The sequence below is a fragment of the Macaca mulatta genome, chromosome 2, assembly GCF_049350105.2.
Source record: "Macaca mulatta isolate MMU2019108-1 chromosome 2, T2T-MMU8v2.0, whole genome shotgun sequence".
Taxonomy (NCBI): domain Eukaryota; kingdom Metazoa; phylum Chordata; class Mammalia; order Primates; family Cercopithecidae; genus Macaca; species Macaca mulatta.
In genome coordinates this window covers 8,002,351-8,023,972 of record NC_133407.1, presented here as the reverse complement: position 1 = coordinate 8,023,972, position 21,622 = coordinate 8,002,351, and the positions used below count along the sequence as shown (strand labels likewise).

Sequence of the window (21,622 nt, the reverse complement as noted above, 5' to 3'; positions counted from 1 at the left end):
TTAAGTGAATAGGAAGCTATAGAAAATTTTTAACATTTTCTATGTTGTATTGTTGTATCACTTATAATAAATTCAGTCCAAACCCAATGAGAAGTTTTAACCTAAATAACAACAAAGAGAATAGCTCTCCAAAAAGAAAAGGATTTATTCAGGAATGAATTGCAGATAGCAATCCAGGAATATGAGTGCTATGGCATCCCATGTGGGGACCATAGTCATACCCAGAAAACATAGGAACGTAACAGTTTTGAAAGGCAAAGTGAGGAAGGTTACATAAGTTGTTTTGAAATAATTATCCTTGGTTATAAGAATCAGTAACAGGGTAACATCAGTACAAGCTTGACCGGCAATTGGTGGTCAGACCTCCTCACAGAAATATTATTTGTGTAAGAATCATGCTGGCTTTTGTGCAAGATAGTGGTGTTCAGAGTACTTGTACTAGTTTTTATAATAGGCATGTGTGTGTGAGGGCCCTTTTATATAACCTCCCAACCGTTTTTCATTAGAATGTGGCACAAGTGACTCCATTTTGACTCTGACAACTTTCACAGAGGTATAAAAGAGCATCTGTTTAAAATGTGCTAAAGATAATAGTCAGTTGTTAATGGGTGAAAACAACTGAGAGGATGCCATTCAATAAAAAAAAAAAAAAAGTGGAAAAAGAGGTATGTAGTTGTTAATGGAAAGCTGACAAACACAGGAATTGTTGAAATGCATCCTCCACTTGAAACACCTCTTGTTTCAGGCAGTGCCTATTTTGTGGTTGGTAGGGAGTATGTAGGATATGTATCAGAGAATGAAAAAAATCAAAAAATTTATGGAGTGGTGGGTGCAAGACACATACAGCCCCGATGAGTATCTCTGGGCCCTATCTAAAGGATCTTTGAAGTCTTCAGCTCACTTTCCTTAAGCCATAAGTACAACCTGTCTGATATGCCTGCAGTTGCTAGGCTGGTCAAGTGGCAGTAACTTGAGGGTGATGTTTCTGAGGGTGCTCCCTACCCACACGGCAGTGGGGTCCTCATGTGCTCACTGTGCATTTTTGCAGCTGGCGACTTGAACTGGATGATGCACAAGCACCATTTGTTTGCCAGTAAGTTAACACGAATGTGGAACATGGATGTGGACCTCTTTGCCATCCAGTATTTGGATGAACACGGAGGCATAAAGCTTTATAGACCTTAAAACACTGACCATTATAAGCAATCTTAGGGTACATTTTGTGCATCCTTCTGATTATTTCTATTTGGTTCCTCTTGCCAATAAGCATCAGAAAAATTGTATGGAGTCCTCTTTGGGGTAGGGATGCTAAGTCTTCATGCAGAAGAGCTGCATGGTTTCTGCAGAGCACAATTGGGTAGAAACGCTGTCACATTAAATGTTTATGTTTATCTAGAATTAACATGAGTAGGGGTAAAAGTAGCTGTGGCATCAAGGCAGGCAGCAAAGCATTCTGGAGCAAGGGGGCCGGGGTGGCTGGGGAAGAGGCTGATGCAAAAAAAAAAAAAAAAAAACCCAATTAAAAGAGTTCAGGACTTAACAAAATGAGATTTGACCTGCGCCAAAACTATTTTGAGAATTTTAAATATGACATTTTTCCTGGTATGAATAAATTTATAGCAACAAACAATAATAAAGATACAATTGATCTTGTATGTTGTATATGTTGGCATAGAAATTCGATTTTACTCTAAAAAAAAGATAATAATGATCAACATAGATGGAGAACAATGCCAAAAAAAAATCAAGAGAAGTTTGAAAATATGACTTGCTTTGTGAAGCACAGAGAACACGGCAAGAGGCTGAACTTCCTAGAATTAGCTATGGCTTATATAGTCATGTGAATACTCTTCCTGCTGCCAGGGTATACCCTAATTAATAACATAAATATATTTGTCTACCTATCAAACTATGCTGACAGAAAGATTGTTGAATCCATGTTCCCTTTATCTTTCTTAGTGACATATAGATACAGAAAACTGGAGGAAAAAAACTTAAGGACATTGCATTGGGAGGGTAGATAGAGTATGGCCACTCAGTCAGATAAGCCTAAGTTCAAATTAGGGTGGCAATACAATTCATCATCTAAACTAGGACACTTTCTGGGAGTAAACATAGCCACTACCTATTAATATAGGTAACCAGGAAAGCAGGCGTAAAACAGAACTGTTCTAGGCAAACTGGGATGTAAGGTCAGTCTAGGTCAAATCCTGGCCCTTCACTTAATGATTTCACCTACGAATATCATTTAGCATCCTTAAGCTTCAACTTTTACATTTGGAAAACATCGATTTTAAAAAATACCTCATAGTGCTTTTGTAAGATTAAATAAGACCATTAATAAATATAAATATTTAGCACAATAACTTGTACAAAGTTCTTAGTAAGTACGTTGCTGCTGCTGCTGTTACTACTGTTTCCTGCCTGGGGATCTCCCTAACCTCATGTTCCATCTCAGAGGGATAGCATAGAGTTTTCTATTTTTAAGTTAGCTTGAAATTTATTGAATGCACCCTGATAGCTGGAGCATTTCAAGATGGGCCTTGTCAGCCAGGTCTCTCTGTGATGGTATTTCCCCATCTTTCCTGGCCAAGGACTGAAGAGATGGAGAACCTATCCTTAGTCACCCTTCTTGAGGAAAAGAACAAAGGAGAAGAGCAGTCTATGGAGGTCTAGGGCTAAAAAGGATATTGTCAGAGACTTTTTTTTTTTTTTTTTTTTTTTTTTGGAGATGGAGTCTCACCCTGTTGCCCAGGCTAGAGTGCAGTGGCACATTCTTGGCTCACTGCAACCTCCACCTCCTGGGTTCAAGCAATTCTCCTACCTCAGCCTCCCGAGTAGCTGGGATTACAGGTGTGTGCCACCACGCCTGGCTAATTTTTATATTTTTAGTAGAGACAGGGTTTCACCATATTGGCCAGGCCGGTCTTGAATTCCTGACCTCAGGTGATCCGCCTGCCTTAACCTCCCAAAGTGCTGGAATTACGGGTGTGAGCCACTAGGCCTATCCTTGTCGGAGACTTTTTAAACAAATATCATCATTTTAGAATATATTTATATTAAAAACGGTCACTCTGGTAATTTTATACAAAGTTAATGGGCTTCTTTATTTGGTTTTGCTTGTTTGTTTTGGAATGAAGTATGGTACATTACCTTATGGGAGTCGACTAGAGAATTACTCATAAGCAGGGTTTCAGGTACACATAACTCGTAGCTTCTGATTAGTCAGAGAGTAGAACCAATATAGCCATGTGAAGGATAAACACTAATGGGTTACCTTCATCTTTATTTTTCTTTTCTTTCTTTCTTTTTTTTTTTTTTTTTCAGGAGAGGAGCTACTCATCCCCTGTACAGTCTATTTTAGTTTTCTGATGGATTCTCGCAATGAGGTTTGGTGGACCATTGATGGAAAAAAACCTGATGACATCCCTATTGATGTCACCATTAATGAAAGGTATCATGGGGGCCAGCAAGGGAGTGACTAACTTTTTTTTCTCAACTTAATGATCTCTGATGTGTGTTCTAGTCAACGAAAATGAAAATTCTCATTTTTCCCTATCACAAAAATCGGCAAGATTTTCAAATCTTTGGTGGCTGCATCCCAAAACTGGGTTACTGGACTAGCAATGCGAGGAACAGATGCTGCCTGATAACTAGTAGAGAACTGAATTAGAATGTTCTGAGGCTGAGCATCTTCATCAGATTGTCCACAGGACATGCACCCTATTGTCTTAAGCCCAGCAAGATTCACACATTTATGATATCCACATGGAAGTAGAGGGAATACATATCTTATATCCATAAAAAGGCCACGATCGAGGGTTGTGGGTATGTGGAAACCTATCAGTGTAGTTGTGTTTTTCCTTTTCTCAATCCTAGTGTCTGGCCCTATGTATTTGTGCCTTAGGTAATTAGGTTTTGTTTTTTTGCATTGCAGTGAGCATGCATTTCCTCTCTCCTCTTTCTTAACTCATATAACCTATAGTTATATTCTCAATTAGTAATTTTTAATATTAACTAAATATATTTGTGTAATTTACATTTTATTTTAAAGGTAGATGGGTGGTAATATAACTCACTTTTAAAATAAAATAACATTTTATTCCTAAATAAACCTGATTTTTTAAGGCATTGGCAAAGTGGAAAGTGTGAGTCCTTGAAGACAGAAGGTTCCACTGTAAATGAAGTGCACCGTTACCAAACAGCAGTTGGCTCACTGCACCAATTAAAACTTTGCAGCTGGTCAGCTACATGACAAAGTAATGTGGCTGGAGGCTCACAGGGAGAATCACTGATCTTTTTAGGAATTGTTAACACTTTGCATCCCATCCTCATAATAATAGTGAATAAATAATAAGGAAAGTCGTGTTGTTCCACCTTGCTGCTATTGAAACGTACTCAGTGTTCATAGGTAGCACTGGAGTTAAGCTTAAGCTAAACCAATCAGAGCCCTTAACCAAATTCTCATAGCTGACAGGAAGCCTAGTTAAAAAGAGAACCTAGATGGCAGTCAGCTGTAGCAGAGAGATTTTTCTCTGCGATGAGCAAAGGAGTTCAAAGGGATTTTAAATTTTGATCTTGGACCCAAAGCACTTGATCTCCGATTCACTGAAAGTTGGATATATTTATTTTTACAAAGTTTACTTGTTCATAACAGCTTCCTCTTTTTATATATTAGGATTTAACCACGAGATTTCAGATTTCTGACCACAATATTCTAGCTGTGTTCAGAATCCATGCTTTGGGAATCACTGAAATGCAACGACTATTCCTATGGGATAACAATAATACCTACATGAATAGTTATTAAGCATTATTCTTATATTCATGCCTTAGCGTATTCAGTCCTCAGAATTCCTGAATAAATTAATACATGTAATGCACTGTGTGGGCATTACGACTTCCCTCTTTTCCAAAAGAGGAACCTAAGACCTGGAAAAAGTTAGTTATCTCACCCAAAGTATATAGCCAGAAATTAACAAATCCTGGATAAAAACCCAAAAGCACCTGGCCCCAGAAGCTTCTCTCTAAACTGATACAGCATTCTGGCTCAGAGATCTAAGCAAAAGAGACATTTCGTTTTGAAGAGAGATCTATAAAAAGAAGCCAGTGTTGGGATTTGGTCTAGACAATGGCAGAGTGTGTAGTGTAGATGGTATAGTATAGTATTAGAATCTTACCATTAATACTTTGTAATTGCTGCATTGTAGGTAGCTCAGCTTATCAACCTTCCTTGCCCTTACCTGTAGTGGGGGTCTGTGGTTGCTTACTTGTCTGATTCATACACAGTCCATAGTGCTTGAGTCACTCTCAAATGCTTTGATTTGCTTCCCTCTATTTCTAGTATAAGTCACAGTAGAACGGAAGATGAAACAAGAACTCAGATTTTGAGCATCAAGAAAGTTACCTCTGAGGATCTCAAGCGCCGCTATGTCTGTCATGCTAGAAGTGCCAAAGGCGAAGTTGCCAAAGCAGCCACGGTGAAGCAGAAAGGTAATAGATGCAGTCAGTGATGAATCTCTCAACTCCAAATGTAACTTTGTGGTGAATAAGGACAAAAGGAGAGCTTGAGAACAAGAGAGCTCCAGTGCCTAGCCCGACGGCATCTAACCCACAGTAATGAATCAAACTTAAATGAAAAATATGAAAGTTTTCATCTATATAAAGATACTCAAGATATTGTTTCTGATATTGTTAGTACCGTAATGCCCAAATGTAGCTAAAAACATCGACATGATTACAATGAGACACAATTTTGTGTCTGTACAATTATGAAAAATTAAAAACAAAGAAAATATTCAAAGCTATCAAAGATAGAAAAAAACTGGTAGAGCCACATATTGTTGGTGAATTATTAAGACCCTTTTAAAAATCATTCATGGTAGAGTTCAAGAGTCATAAAAAGGTTTTCATCATCTGACCCAATACTTTTGGAATTTTTCCTGAACAAATAATAGAATTATATATCTTTTAACATGATTAGAAGTATTATCTGTAGTTGTAAAACATTACTAATAGCCGCCATCTAATTGTATGCAGTGAATGAAGGTATTAAATGCTTATTTTCAGAAAAAAATACATAATTATAATATCATTTTAAACACTATGTATCAGCATTTAAGCAGGTTTATAATATACCAGTAGCCACAATTGCTAAAATGAAAATCATTTAAATTATGATTTTAAATGATATGAACATGATTTGTATGTTGGTAGTACTATATTATTCTATAATAAATGCAAATTATAAAGCCTTCTTGTGAGAAGTGCTGTTCCTAAAACAGACTGTGTCTAAAATTTTCTTTGTGTCTCTCACCTAACATAGAATTCCAGAAAATCCCTTGAAGGATGTTTTCAATGGTCTTGAGAAAAGCAGTGATGAGTTATCACACATGCAATCAGGTCATTCAGAATCATCCTGGCTTGTGGTGTATAGAGGGTGTAATATTTATTCAAAAGTGAATAAAATGGCACATAATTGTTACATTTTACAGTGAGACTTAATGCTTTTTTAAAGCTGATGAAAAACAGGATTCACCTCAAACTTTCATTACAATTTAAAAACTATATAGCAAAGGCCTGAAATGTATATGCCTCGTATGAAGTCTTAGTGGATCAATTCAGGGTAATTCATTGCTTCTGCTCCTCAGAAGCCAGTGTGAAAAGGAGAGACTGAAGTACATGATGTAAGGCAGTTTCCCAAATTGAGTTCTCGGGAACACTGCTAAGAATTAGCATTGTCCTGCAATGCGTTATGATACTCTAGAGTCAGACCACCTGTGTTGAAATTCTGGTTTCTGCGCATCCTAATTCTGTGAAAAGTAAATCTCTCTGAGCCTCAATTTCTTTATATTTAAAGTAGACACAATAATACCACTACCTCATAAGGTGGTTTTAAAGTACTCAGCACAGTTATTGGCATATATACCTAATATGAAATGCTCAATAAATATTAACTCATTATTTCCATAAGATTTTCATAAGTATTATTTGACAAAGGCTTTTTATCATCAAATAAGTATCATTCATGGCTGGATTAAACAAAATCAAGTTACTTTAGTTAGGACCCATTCAAGTATTTAATATGTGAACATTTGACAGGAATATCTGCAGGAAATTGGATTATAGTGGCAGGATGTTTTCATATGTATTTGACTCCAGATGTCTTAAGTATGGAGCTTTTTGTGGGGATTGTCTTCTGAGGGATGTATCCTGGGGAATAATTTTGGAAGGTGACATAAATTAATAACTTACTGTCAAATGAATAGGATCAAAACAATCAAAGCAATGTGTAATGTAGGAGTGAAGCACAAGTTTGCCTCCCAGAGCTACTGGAGTAGCTCCCCTTTTACAGAAGCCCCTGCTCTAAATGCTGTATTAAGGACAGCGTCAGGAATGTGAGGTGACAGGTGGACCCTGTCAACTAGATGATCTGTGCTGAAAGCTGATACAGAGTCACCTTTTAGCCCTACCTGTGCACGTCCATTGGTAGCAGAGGAGCTGTGGTTTTGTTCACTTGGCTTCTATTCTGGGCCAACTAATGCTGAAATTCAGAGGTTATATCTGAGTTCACATTCATACATTACATGTATGGGCCTACTCTAAATTTATTAACAAAGCATTCTGTGTACTTCCTGAAAAGGACGTCAAGAAAAGACTAACACTTGGAATGAGAGAAAGACACTGGTATAGGTCTTATTGACAGCAAAATTTCATTATAGTCAGTTAAAGCTAAGTATTACAGAGGAGGCAGTTTTTTTTTTTTTAATGTATTTATTTTTATTTATTTTTTATTTTTGAGACAGAGTTGTGCTCTTGTCACCTAGGCTGAAGTGCAGTGGCATATCTCGGTTCACTGCAATCACTGCCTTCTGGGTTCAAGCGATTCTTCTGCCTCAGCCTCCCAAGTAGCTGGGATTACAGGCATGTGCCACCATGCCTGGCTAATTTTTGTATTTTTGCTAGAGACAGGATTTCACCATGTTGGCCAGGCTGGTCTTGAATTCCTGACCTCAGGTGATCCTCCTGCCTTGGCTTCCCAAAGTGCTGAGATTACAGGCGTGAGCCACCACGCCTGGCCCATTGTTTTATAATAAGAGCATGATAAGGACTAAGGCAAGGTGACTGTTTAACTTTATGAGAAACTGCCACACCAATTTCGAAAGAGGTTGTACCATTTTACCTGTCCTCTAGCAATGTACACAAATTCCAGGCACTCTATTTCCTCACCAACTTTTGGAACTGTCAAACTTTCCAATTTTAGCCATACTAATGGATGCATAGTGTTATTACATTGTATTTTAAATTTGCATTTCTTGGATACCAATGATGTGAACAATTTTTCATGGCCTTATTGGTCATTAACTAATAGATCTTTTTGTGAAGTATCTGTTAAAATTTTTAGCTCAGTTTTGTTATTGGGTCATTTGTTTTTAAATTTAATATATGTTAGGATATACACACAGATACTATATATCTCAAATAAAACTCCTGTGTCAGATGTGTGAGTTGTTAATATTATCACCCAGTTTGTGAATTCATTTTCTTTTAAACAGAATCTTTAAAACTTTGATGGCATTTATTTTATCAGTTTCTTCTATGCTTAGTGGTTTCTAAATTCAGTATTAGCAATCTCTGCCTAAAGTTAGAAAGGTATTAAGGTTAGAAAGATATCCTTCTGTGTTTTCTTCTGGAAGATTGGTAGATTTTTCTTTTAGAGTTAAGCCTATGATCCAGTTTTTTTTTTTCCCCCATACTCTGAAGTATTGGGTTAATGTTTAGTGTTTTGTTTTTCCATATAGATAACCAGTTGTTCTCACATCATATTGAAAAATCTTTCCTTTTTTTGTTGAATTGTTCTGAAAGCAGCCCAAAAATTAATTCTATGAATGTAGATCTATTTCTGCATTCCCTGCTCTGTTCATCTGTTTATCTGTCTTTAGTCCAGTACCACTTTATCCTGGTTAACATAGTTTTAAAGTTTAAAGTAAGTCATGAAATCAAATACTGTATGTCTTCCCCCTTTTTTCTTTTTGAAGATTGATTCAACTATTTTAGGAGCCATATTTCTTTTTCATATAGATTGTAATATCAGCTTGTCCATTTCTACATAAAAGCCTGCTGATATTTTGATTGTATTTAATTTATAAATCAGTCTGGGGAAAGTTGAAATCTTTACAATACTGAGTTTTCCAATCCATGGACATAATATATCTCTCCATTTATTTAGATCTTAACATTTTTCAGCATTTTTTCTTTTAGATTTGATTGTACAAGTCTTGCATACATATTGTTAAATGTATGCCTAAATGTTTTGTTTTTGATGCTATTGTAATAGTACTTTTTATTTTTTAATTTATTTTCTGAGACAGAGTCTCTCTGTCACTCAGGCTGCAATATAGTGGAGTGATCTCGACTCACTGCAGTCTCCACCTTCCGAGTTCAAGTGATTCTCCTGCCTCAGCCTCCAGAATAGCTGGGATTACAGGTCCCCACTACCACACCTGGCTAATTTTTATAGTTTTAATAGAGACGGGGTTTCTCCATGTTGACCAGGCTTGTCTCGAACTCCTGACCTCAGATGATCCAACCGCCTCAGCCTCCCTCCCACAGTGCTGGGATTACAGTCATGAGCCACCACACCCGGCCTGTAATAGTACTTTTTAAATTTTCATTTTCCAGTTGTTCATTGAAAATGCTATTAATTGATTTTTATATATTGATCTTGACCTTTTGAACTTTAGAGTGGTGTTTGTTTGTTTAGTTTCTTAGGATTTTCCATATGCTTGATTGTGTCTCCATAATAAAACAGATTTTTACTTCTTCCTTTCTAAATTTCATAACTTTAATCACTTTTTACTGTCCATTTCACTCTTTTGGACCTCCAGTACCATGTTCTGTAGAAGTTATGAGAGCAGCCATCTTTGTGTTGTTTCCAAATTTAGAGGGCAAGCTTCAGTTTTTATATATAGGATTTTTTCGTAGATGACCTTTATTTTCATGAGCGTTTTTTTTCATTTTTAGTTTGCTGAGAATTTTTTTTATGAGTTTTGTTTGATTCTTAACTGGATCTTTTGAGAGGATTATATGTTTTTATTTTTAATCTCTCAGTGTGATGATTTATACTTACTGATTTTGAAATGTTCATCCAATTTTGCATGCCCAGAATAAGCCCTCATATTGTCATGATTTATTGTCCTTTGTATATATTACTGGATTTGATTTGCCAATATTTTGTCGCAGATTGTTGTTCATGTTAAGAATTTTTTTCTTTTTTCTTTTCTTTTTTTTTTTTTTTTTTTGAGATGGAGTTTCCCTCTTGTTGCCCAGGCTGGAGTACAGTGGCGCAATCTCAGTTCACTGCAACCTCCACCTCCCGGGTTCAAATGATTCTCCTGCCTCAGCCTCCTGAGTAGCTGGGATTACAGGCACCTGCCACCACACTGGCTAATTTTTCTTTGTTTTTTGTTTTTTGTTTTTTTTTTTTTAGTAGAGACGGGGTTTCACCAAATTTTGCTCATATCTTTGTTCATGAAGGATGCTGGTTTGTAGCATTCTTTTCTTGTAATGCTGTGACTAATGTCAGGGTTTAGCTGGTCTCATTACATGAGCTGGATAATATTCCCTCTTCTGTGATTATGTGAAAGCCTATGAGTAAAACTGGTATTATTTCTTGCTCAAAAGAATTACTCATATATCTATCTGGGCTGTTGTTTTCTTTTTGGGAAAGCTTTTAATTATGAATTCAGTGTCCTTTTTAGTATTGAGATGTTCTGTTTCTTCTTGTGGCAGTTTTGGCTTTCAAGGCATTTTTTTTCTATTTCATCTAAGTTGTCACATTATTGGCATACTTTCCTTTAGATTATTTCCTATTATCCTTTTAATGTCTGCAGGATTTTTAGTGATGCTCCACTGTCACTCCTGATGTTAGTAATTTGTGTTTTGCCTGTTTTTGTCCTTCATCAGTCAAGATAAGGGTTTCTCAATTTTGCTAATTTTTTCAATGAACATATTTTTATTGACTTTTCTCTGTTGTTTATATATTTTGTTTTATTTACTTTATTTTTATACTTATTTTCCTCTTTTTGCATACTTTGCATTTCATTTTCTTTTTTGTCATTCATCCTAAAGTATAAGCTGTATCATTGATTTTTAAGTAATTCTTCTTTTCCAATATAAGTATTCTGAGCTATGAATTTTCCTCATAGGATTACTTTAAATCCAACAAATGTTGAAATGTTGAGTTTTTGTTATTATTAAGTTCAAAATATTTTCTAATTTCTCTCTTCATTTCTTTTTGACCTAAAGGTTATTTTGACATGTGTTAATTTAAACACACTTGGAATTTTCTAGATTGCTTTACTACATTATATATGAAAATTCATTTGAATTTTAGTGTTGGCTTTATGTTCACTCTTGATAAAGTTATTCGTAACATTTCATGTTGTCATTTAAGTTTAGCTAATGTAAAAAATTAGAAATGAAGATAAAAGTCTGGGAGCAGGTGTCTCCGACTTAGAACTACCTGAAAGAACTACATTATGGAGTGGAGAAACATAGGTTTTTGTACTAGATAGACCTGGGTTCAAGTTCTGGACTCAGTGCTGGCTGTGTATATCAACTGGTACAAGCCTTCCTTTTCTTATCCTTCAGGTACAACTTCCAGGGTATCTGTGAAAACTGAGGCAATGGGGAATGAGAGCTTTGTCACAGTGCTGCACACTTGATTCTAATTTCTAATCTCTTATTTAGTTCCGATGTATCCAAAGAACATACCTTGCATGATTTTATTCTTTTTAAGCTTATTGGTACTTTAAAAAAGAAGTATTTGCAGACTACCTATCTTGGTAAACGTTTGTTATGCATTTGAAAAAGACGCATATTTGGTAGTTTGAAGTGTGATGTCCAGTGAATGTCAACTAAGATGATTGGTGTCAATGTTGTTCATGTCTTCAATATCCTTACTGATTTTTCCAATATACTTTGTTATTCAGTTATTAAAAGAGAGAATGGTTTTGAAATCTTTATGTATAATAGGGATTTTTCCAATTCTTTCTTCAGTTCTGCCAGTATTTGTTTCATGTATTTTGGAACTGTGATATTTAATACATGCTTATTTAGGATTGACATGTCTTTTTGATGAATTGACTCTTACATTGTGAAATGTCCATTTTTTTCTGTTAATATTCTGTGTCTAATATGAATGTAGCCATTCCAGCCTTTTTTGTTGTTGTTGTTGTTGTTGTTGTTGTGGGGACGGAGTCTTGCTTTGTCGTCCAGGCTGGAGTGCAGTGGCGCGATCTCAGCTCACTGCAAGCTTTCTTATAATTAGTATATGTTTTTACCATTCTTTTATTTTACCTATCAGCATCTTTATACTGTTATACTTTATACTTAATGTATATCTCTTATTTACAGCATATTATTGGGTATTGGATCCAATCTGATCATTTCTACTTTTTAACTTGAATGTTTAATCCATTTTTCTTTAATTATGAATATGACTGCCTTTAAGTTTGCCATCTTGCTATTTGTTGTCTACCTGTCTTTATTTTTATCTCCTTTAGATTAATTGGTATTTTCATTGTATTTTATTTTATCACTTTTTTGGGGACTTTTGGCTCTTCCTCTTTGTTTGGGGCTTGTTTTGTTTTGTTTTCTCTAGAGTTTATAATATTTTCCCTAAACTTATCGGTTTGTCTTGAATTAATCACTTTACATATTTTATGAGAAACTTGCTATGGCATATTTCCATTTCTTCCCTGTCATCCTTTGTGTTGTGCTATAATACATTTTGGTTTTGCATGAGTTACAGGTACTACAATGTATTGTGAAAGTTTGGCTTTAAATAACTGTCTTCTAAGAAGTTAAGAACTGATAACGTTTTTAAAATTTATTTGCTTATTTTTTATTTCTGACACTATCCATTCTTGGTAACATTTTAATCTAAAGAACTATTTAATGTTTCTGGTGATGTACATCTGCTGGTGACAAATTCTCTTTATTTTAATCTAAAAATGTCTTATTTCATTTTAATTTTTATATTTCAAAACTCTACTAAGAAAGTTTTCAAATATATGGAAGATTTTAAGGAATTACACAGTGAGCAGTAATTCAACCTACCTAGATTCTACCATTAACATTTTGTTATCTTTGCTTTATCACATATCTATTCATTCTTCTGCCAGTACATCAATCCTTCTTATTTTCTGATACATTTCAAAGTAGATGCAGACATCAGTAAACATTTAAGCTCCTTATCATTATCAATATTTTAATATTTATTTGTAAGTTTCTTTTCTAGGTAAAATTTGCATAGAATAGCAAATTACATAATTCAAGTGTACCATTTGATAATTTTTGAGAAATACATATATATGCATTATCTAATATCCTATTAAGATAAAGAATATTACCATTACCAGAGAGTAACATTCTTCCCCCATCAGTCAATCCCTTCTACCCCCACCTTTCTCACCTCCTCCAACAGTACAACTGTTTTTATTTCCTTTTTAGAATAATTTTTTTTTATATTCTAGAACTTTATGTATGTGGACTCATACCGAATGCACTATTGTATAACTGTACTTTCACTCAGCAAATGTTCTTGATATTCACGCATGCTGTTGTGTGTATCAGGCATTTGCTCCTTTTGTTTGCCATGGAGTGGTTTTGGTTTGCTTTTGTTTTGTTTAAGAATGCAGAATGATTTGTTTATTCATTCTCTGGGTGGTGAGCATTTGGGTTGTTATCAGTTTTGGGGTCTTTTGAATAAAGCTTCTGTGAACTTTCTTATCCAAGTTTCTTAATGGACTGCTGCTTTTACTTCTCTGAGATGAATAACTATGAGTGGAATTACTGACTTAGTTTTATTAGAAACTGTTAGACCTTTTTTTTTTTTTGCTCCAAGTGGCTATATCATTCTATATTCCTCCATCAACATATTTACATCTTAAGGATTTGGTGTTGTCAGCCTTCTTCATTTTAGCAATTATAGGTGAGTGTATGGTGGTATCTTATTGTAGTTTAATTCTTCATTTCCCTGATGTCTCTAAATATTGAGCACTTATTCTTCATGTGCTTATTGGCCATCTGTATGTCTTTTGTGATGTGACTGTTCAAACATTTTGTTCATTTTATAAATAGTTTGTATTTTATTGTTGAATCTTAGCAGTTCTTCATCTGTCCTGGATACCAGTCCTTCGTCAGACACATGTTTTGCAAATACTTTTTCCCAGTCTGTTGCATGACAATTTGTTTTTGTAGTGGTGTATTTTAATGAGCAGAGGTTCTCATTTTTATGAGATGTAATTTATTAACTTTTTCTTTAATGATTATTAATTTCTGTGTTCTAAGAAAGCTTTGCTTACCCATAGTCATGAAGGTTCACCTGTGTTTAGGCCAATAGTCCATCTCTTTTCTTTTTTTTTATGAATGGTGTGTAGTAGAAATGGAAGTTCAATTTTCCTTTCATAGTGATATCCAGTTGTTCCAGCACAATTAATTGGAAAGATTTTTACTTGCTCATTATGTTCCTCTGGTGCCTTTGTCAATATTTTCACAGGATATGTTGAAAGTGTATCTATTTCTTTTCTTTCAGCCCTTTAAGGTATTCCATTGTCTCCTGGCTAATCTTATTTAAAATGCAAGCGGGGGCCGGGCGCGGTGGCTCAAGCCTGTAATCCCAGCACTTTGGGAGGCCGAGACGGGCGGATCACGAGGTCAGGAGATCGAGACCATCCTGGCTAACACGGTGAAACCCCGTCTCTACTAAAAAAATACAAAAAACTAGCCGGGCGAGGTGGCGGGCGCCTGTAGTCCCAGCTACTCGGGAGGCTGAGGCAGGAGAATGGCGTAAACCTGGGAGGCGGAGCTTGCAGTGAGCTGAGATCCGGCCACTGCACTCCAGCCTGGGCGGCAGAGCGAGACTCCGTCTCAAAAAAAAAAAAAAAAAAAAAAAAATGCAAGCGGGGCATTTTTTGTTGTTGTTGTTCTTGATTATTTTTGTGCCCTTTATGTATTTGTTATATGTTTTTCTTTGGCAGATTTTAAGATCACCTTTTCTTTATTGATTTTGAAAATCAAATTATGATAGCCTGTGGTGTCATTTTTGTGTGTGAGTGTCTTACTTAGAGTTTATTAAACTTCTCAGTTCTATATGTTTATATTTTTCCTTTAATGTGAACAATTTTCAGCCATTTTCTCTTCAAATATATCCACCTTTCCCCCTCACTCTTTCTCTTCTTTCAGGACTCTAGTTTAAATTAGGATAGACCACTTCTATCCAATTAGTGGTGCCCACATGTCGCTGAAGTTGTCGGTTTTTTTGTTTCTTCCTTTTTCATCCTTTTCCCCTGTCTGTGTTTGTGTAGTTTCCAGTGTATGCTGGCCATTTTCTTTGTGATGTCTAATCTATAGCATTTTCTTTATTTCAGAATTGCATTTTTCAACTTTTGAATTTCCATATCTTCATTGAAGGGTCCCTATTGATATTTTCTATTCGCTGTTCACAATGTTCATGGTTTAAAAAAATTGAACAAATACACATAGAATACTCATTTTTAGGTGGTCATCTGATAATTCCACCATTTTTGTCCATTTTTGTTCTGTTTTGATTAGCTATCTTTTTATTAGCTAATATGGACTTTCTTGCTTTTTTATCTAGCTTTTTAAAAATTATATGCTGGATATTATGGGTGTTACAATTTTGAGTTCTGAATTTTGGAAGACAGTGTTAAATTTTGTTCTAGCAGGTAATTAAATTACATGCATAACTGCTTGCTTTTTAATAAGCGTCTTATCTTTGTTAAAGCAGGTCTAAAATAGCCTTTTGTGTAGAGTTAGATTGGACCTACTTCTAAAGCATGTCATACCTGGAGTCTCTAATTAGTATTGGGGAGCTAAACAAAATCTCTTCACTCTGAGTGGCCTGTACTCAACTGTCTCACAGCCCTTCGTGTGCTCCTAGGGTTGATCTGTTCCCAGCTGTTCTTTGCCTAACCTTTTAAAGTATTCCCCTAAATATGTGTAGCTTTGTATTTGGCCAAAGACTCGAGGTAATCCTGTGCCGATTTCTAGAGTCCCATCTCTAAATAGTTCTCTTGTCTATAAATGCAATCCAACTCAACAGCGCCTTGAACTCTAATTTCTATCTCCTTAGCTCAGTGTGACCACTTTCTTATTTTGGCTTTCTCCTTTCTGTGCCACAGTTTAAAAGGTGCCTTGAATCAAAAAGCCAGCCGGGCGCGGTGGCTCACGCCTGTAATCCCAGCACTTTGGGAGGCCAAGACAGGCGGATCACGAGGTCAGGAGTTCGAGACCATCCTGGCTAACACGGTGAAACCCCTCCCCCCGTCTCTATAAAAATACAAAAAAAAAAAAAAAAAAAAAAAGCTGGGCTTGGTGGTGGGCGCCTGTAGTCCCAGCTACTCGGGAGGCTGAGGCAGGAGAATGGCGTGAACCCGGGAGGCGGAGCTTGCAGTGAGCCGAGATTGCGCCACTGCACTGCAGCCTGGGTGACAGAGCAAGACTCCGTCTCAAAAAAAAAAAAAAAAAGCCAGAGTGATCGTGGGCTTTACCTTTTTTTGTCTTTTTCTCTCACAGATCACATTCCTGTGTTGTCCAACTTTTTTACAAACTGTAAATTTTAGATATGGAAGGAAGACTAGTCCAGTACTCAGTACTAGTTACTCCTCTAAGAACAGAAGCTGAAGTCCAAAGTGCACGTTTTAACACACTATAATAGCCAAATCAGTAACATCTGCTAGTCAGTTTAGTCATAGGTCTCTGGTTTATCATAATTTTAATAAAGCATTCCCTTTGTTTACAACTCAGGGGAATGGCCATTACCACAGTTCCAAAAATTATCCATCAGTCCCAACAATTTAGCACGGACTAGCCATGGGTTCTGTGGCAGGGGACACTTGGAAGTGCAAGCAGCTGGCATTTAGTTGGAACATGCAGTGGACAGCAAGGCTCCAACTGCAATAATAAAGATGACGAAAATCATTCAGATTTCCTAGAAGAAACATGATCATAGAGCAAGAACTCAAAACAGGGAAAACACCAAGAGCTAACCAAGGTGGTTACTTGGAAATTTGGGCTTTGAAGCCAGTTATTTACATGGAACTCCAAAAATGATGGAAAAAATTCCAATTCAAGAAGTAACAACAAGCAAGTAGCTAAATTTGGCTACATCCTGAATCAGATTGTTAGTAAAATCAATGAGAGAAGGAGCTTAGGAGTCCAGTTTGGTCATATTGCATCACGTCTTTCTGATAGGAAATTCTTTAATCTGGGATTGCATCGGAGCGAAATCTTTTTGTCAAAACACCTGAGGGTCCAGCTAGGCAGTCAGCAAATATAGTCTAAGGGTCACTCTTTCCCTGTAAGCCAGCACTGCTTTACCTGAAAGCCCTGTAGAGAACTTCTTGCATGTGACTTAAGCTATTTAGAAAATCCAGCTAGTAGATTATTTAAGAGTTCGATATGTTAAGTAGCATTAGTGACTCCTTGTTATCAAGATAGCTCTACAAAATACAATCTGTAAATATGACACATGACTGTATGACACAAAACAGAATTAAAATGCCCCATTAGAAATAAAATGGGCAGTAGTAAAACGAATGGGGCAGAGGGAAATTTATGAGGGTAATTGATCTCTCGGTCATTAAGCAAGCTCTCTTACTGGCATTTAAAAAAAATCTATTTCAGGTAAGTGCAGCCAACAACAACCTCCACCCCCATTACAAAATGTTCATCCAGAGGGAGCCAAAATAACTGAACAAATAAGGAAAATAACAGTGGAAATTACCCTATTGTACTGTTAACATAAAGTACTGAGAAATACCAAGGACACAGTGATTTTCATGCCAGCTATCCAAATAGATCTTAGTAAATTTTCAGCAACTGCACTATCATAGCTTCTGGAATTTATGATGGAGTTTTCGTATTTTAAGGTGCCATTATTCATGGAAGGAGTACAAGAGTACCTGATAATAATTTTGCACTGCTAAGTCCCATGCTATACCTGTGGCAGGATTAATATCCTCAGTTTAGGGTAATAAAATCAAAACTCTGTGATTTGCCCTTTAATAAGAGAACTTCAGGTTCAGCTCCAGGCTGCTTACCATTTTCTGCTTTGAAGAGGTACCTTTTTAAAAAATGATTTCATAGATGTGAGGCTGGTCTGGCTGTAACATCTGTCACCTCATTAATCACCAGGGTAGATTCAGCTGATCTGGCTAGCGAGGCCGGTGTCCCCTTCCTCCCTCACTGCTCCACGTGACTCCTTCCCAAAGCTGTGCCCTCAGTAGAAGAGGATGACCATCCACAATAGAGGGGTACTGGTGTTTGTCAAGGGTGTAAGGGTAGCTGTGCTCCCCTGCTAGAACCTCCAAACAAGCTGTCAAGGTTCATAAACGTGATTTTATTACAACTGTTGTATGATCAATAATTGAGCTTCATCGTGATGGTGTTCAAAGATCCCTGCACTTTGGAGTCAGGGAGCCTCTATAGCAATCCCAGCTTTGAATGAGATTCTTCTAAGCTGTGTCTCAGCAAACATTTAACATCTACAGTGTTCTAGGTGCTTACAGAAGCCTTCCCTCACCGTGTTATACAGTACACCTCCCTTGCTCCAGTCCCACCCTTCAATTATCTCTATCACATTACCATGGTTTGTTTCTCTTATAGCACTAATCGCTATTTAAAATTAACCAGCTGATTTACTTCTTTACATATTTACTGCCCTGAATTAGAATATTAGCCACAAAAGGGCAGAGACCCTTTCCGTCTTATTTACCGTTGGATCCCCAGAAGTTTCTGGCAAATGGTAGATGTCAATAAATAATAATCAAATTGACTAATGCACAATTTAAGTCACTCCTGCTTCAGATCCAGTAAATACACTGTTCCTCCTTCAAATACTTAAACTTCATTATCACAAGCTAAGAAAGCAACTAAACAAAATTGTGAAACATAATTTAGTAATAGGCTTCTAAATACCCTAGAAGTGTAAAATCTTATATCTGGAAATGTTCATTGAGATAGTAGGCATTCTAGGGATATCATGGATGAAAAAGACATAATCTGTACCTGAAAGACTGTAAAGGTATAGTTTATGGGGAATGAGAGGGAGTGAAGAAGCTGGCCTGTAGACAAATTACAATATAATAAGTAATGCTGTAATCAAATGATAAACAAAGGGAAGAGTAAGAATTTCTACAAGGGAGAGCCAGGTTGCAATAAAAATTTTATTCTATTAAAGCTTATGTAAAATAATGATGTTCGAACATGGACTTGGAAACTAAAAAGAGAAAGGACTTCCAGCCAGAAGTCACAGCATGAGAAAAAGGCATCATATTAAATCTTCCTGATGTTTTTGATGAAAAAGCAATGGTAAATAAGAAAGGAAGGAAGGTGGTTAGTAATTTGGTTGCGACAGACCTTGATTATAGGGCTAATGAGTTAAGATCTGGTGTTTAAGTAATTGAGAATTACCTCACTCTATTTCTGATACTTCCAAAGAAACTGCAGAGGTGCCTATAATATAAAAAATAAGTAGATAAATGCGGAAGTCTGTGTATCACCAGATATTGCAAGTTCATCTCTAGAATATGTACTGAAGAACTGTGAGCGTGGGAGATCACTTCCAGAACCAAGCATATCCAGCATTTGGTGGATATCCTCTGCTTCTGCACAGTGAAAATAATGTTTTTGAGGCCTATTTCCAAGTGGAAAGGAAAGATAATTAAGTTCCTTTCATACTACACGAGACAAGAGAAGGAAACGAAAACTAATGGAAAAACATTAAGGTTTTTACTCAAATCAGCTGCATCAGCAATTAAAATTCTACCACTGCCATGGACTTCTTCAGGTAGCAATGAGAGCTCCATCCCAAGACATGGACAGAGGATGGAGTGATAATTTTCAAAACTCTTTTTAAGGAGATTTAGGTGTCAAATTGTGACTTGAATTAGATGACCTTCTAAGCCCTTCCTGATGTTACGGTTCTATTTTCATTTATAGATCATCAAAGACTATTCAAATACAAAACACTTTCTATGCCAGGTTCTGGAAACAAAAAGATAGGTATAACACAGTCTGGTATTTTTAAATAGTGCTTAAACTCTACAGTGTTCTCTCTGATTGTTCATACATAGGCAGGCGCATAGCTAAGCTGCTGGGCTTATCCAGCCATTTGCCGGGATGATGGGTCACTGTGGTCACCACACAGAAATCAATTCTGTTTCTTTGTTGTTCATTCCAGTGCCGGCTCCAAGATACACAGTGGAACTGGCTTGTGGTTTTGGAGCCACAGTCCTGCTAGTGGTAATTCTCATTGTTGTTTACCATGTTTACTGGCTAGAGATGGTCCTTTTTTACCGGGCTCATTTTGGAACAGATGAAACCATTTTAGGTAAGTAACAGAAATTTGACATAAACCTCTTGTACTGTCATCTTTAGAAAATATGTTGGGGACATGGCACAAGTATACATATGTAACAAACCTGCACGTTATGCACATGTACCCTACAACTTAAAGTATAATAATAATAAATAAATTTAAAAAATAAAAATAAAAATAAATGAATAATATCTAAAGCTGAAATTTAAAAATGGTAGTATTATCTGATTTATAAATATTAGGGATTCATAACAAAAATATGAAAAAGCATTGGTGTGGAAGAGACATGAGATTGCTTCTATGCTTGATAGCCATAGTCATAACACTTGATCTTTTGAAAGTATGTACTGTATTAATTTGAAAATAAAAATAATTATTCAATGAAAAAAAAAAAGAAAATATGTTGGGGAAAAAAAAGAAAACATATTGATTTGAAAAACCTAAAATAACTGGAAGATTTAAGCAGGCTAACTTTAATTTCAGCCCTTGCTATTAAAAATCTTTCCAAAGATTATTATTCTGTTTTCTTGGATTAATTAGTGAGTTACTCTAAATTAACAGTGTCCAAATAGAAATATAATGCGAGCCACTTATCTTCTTAAAATTTCCCAGTGACCACATGTGTAAAAGTAAAAAGAAACACGTAAAAATAATGAATTGACTAAATATGTTTGTAATACTATTTTTTAGCATGCAATTAATAGTAAAAAGTTAATGAGATATTTTACAGTCTTTTTTTGGTACTAAAAATGTTCCAAATGTAAAATGTATTCTACTGTATCCTCCTAGCACATCTCAATTCAAACCAGCCACATTTCGGTGAGCAATAGACTCGTGGCTCACGGCTGCTGTATTGGACAGTGCTGATCCACACTCCTTGTACTCAGACAGCGATCTGTGAACCAGCAGCAACATCATGTGTAGCTGAGTAGAAGAAGAATCTTAGACCTAGCCGCTACTGACTCAGAATCTACATTTAAACCATATTCCCAAGTGATTCATGTGTACGTTGACATTTAAAAAGCACGGCTCTAGTGCAAATTTGCCTAGTGAAAAGAATAGAGCATTTAAACATACAAATTCGTAGGTCCACACCATAAAGATTTGAATTCAGTAGGCTTATGGAAGAAACACAGAATCGATAGCTTTTAATGAGACGTGATTTTTCTAATTAAGCAACTTTGTGAACGATCGGTCCATTAAATCTAATTATAT

General features: G+C 36.1%; 1 protein-coding gene across 1 annotated transcript in view; it reads left to right on the top strand.

Annotated features, from left to right (window-relative positions):
* The window catches only part of IL1RAP (interleukin 1 receptor accessory protein), a gene marked incomplete at its 5' end in the record, with an annotated part of 86,030 nt that overhangs the window by 60,910 nt on the left and 3,498 nt on the right, over positions 1-21,622 (top strand). The window contains 3 exon segments of the mRNA NM_001032960.1: positions 3,328-3,454; positions 5,345-5,493; positions 20,270-20,419. Of these exon segments, the coding sequence (NP_001028132.1) occupies positions 3,328-3,454; positions 5,345-5,493; positions 20,270-20,419 (426 nt within the window).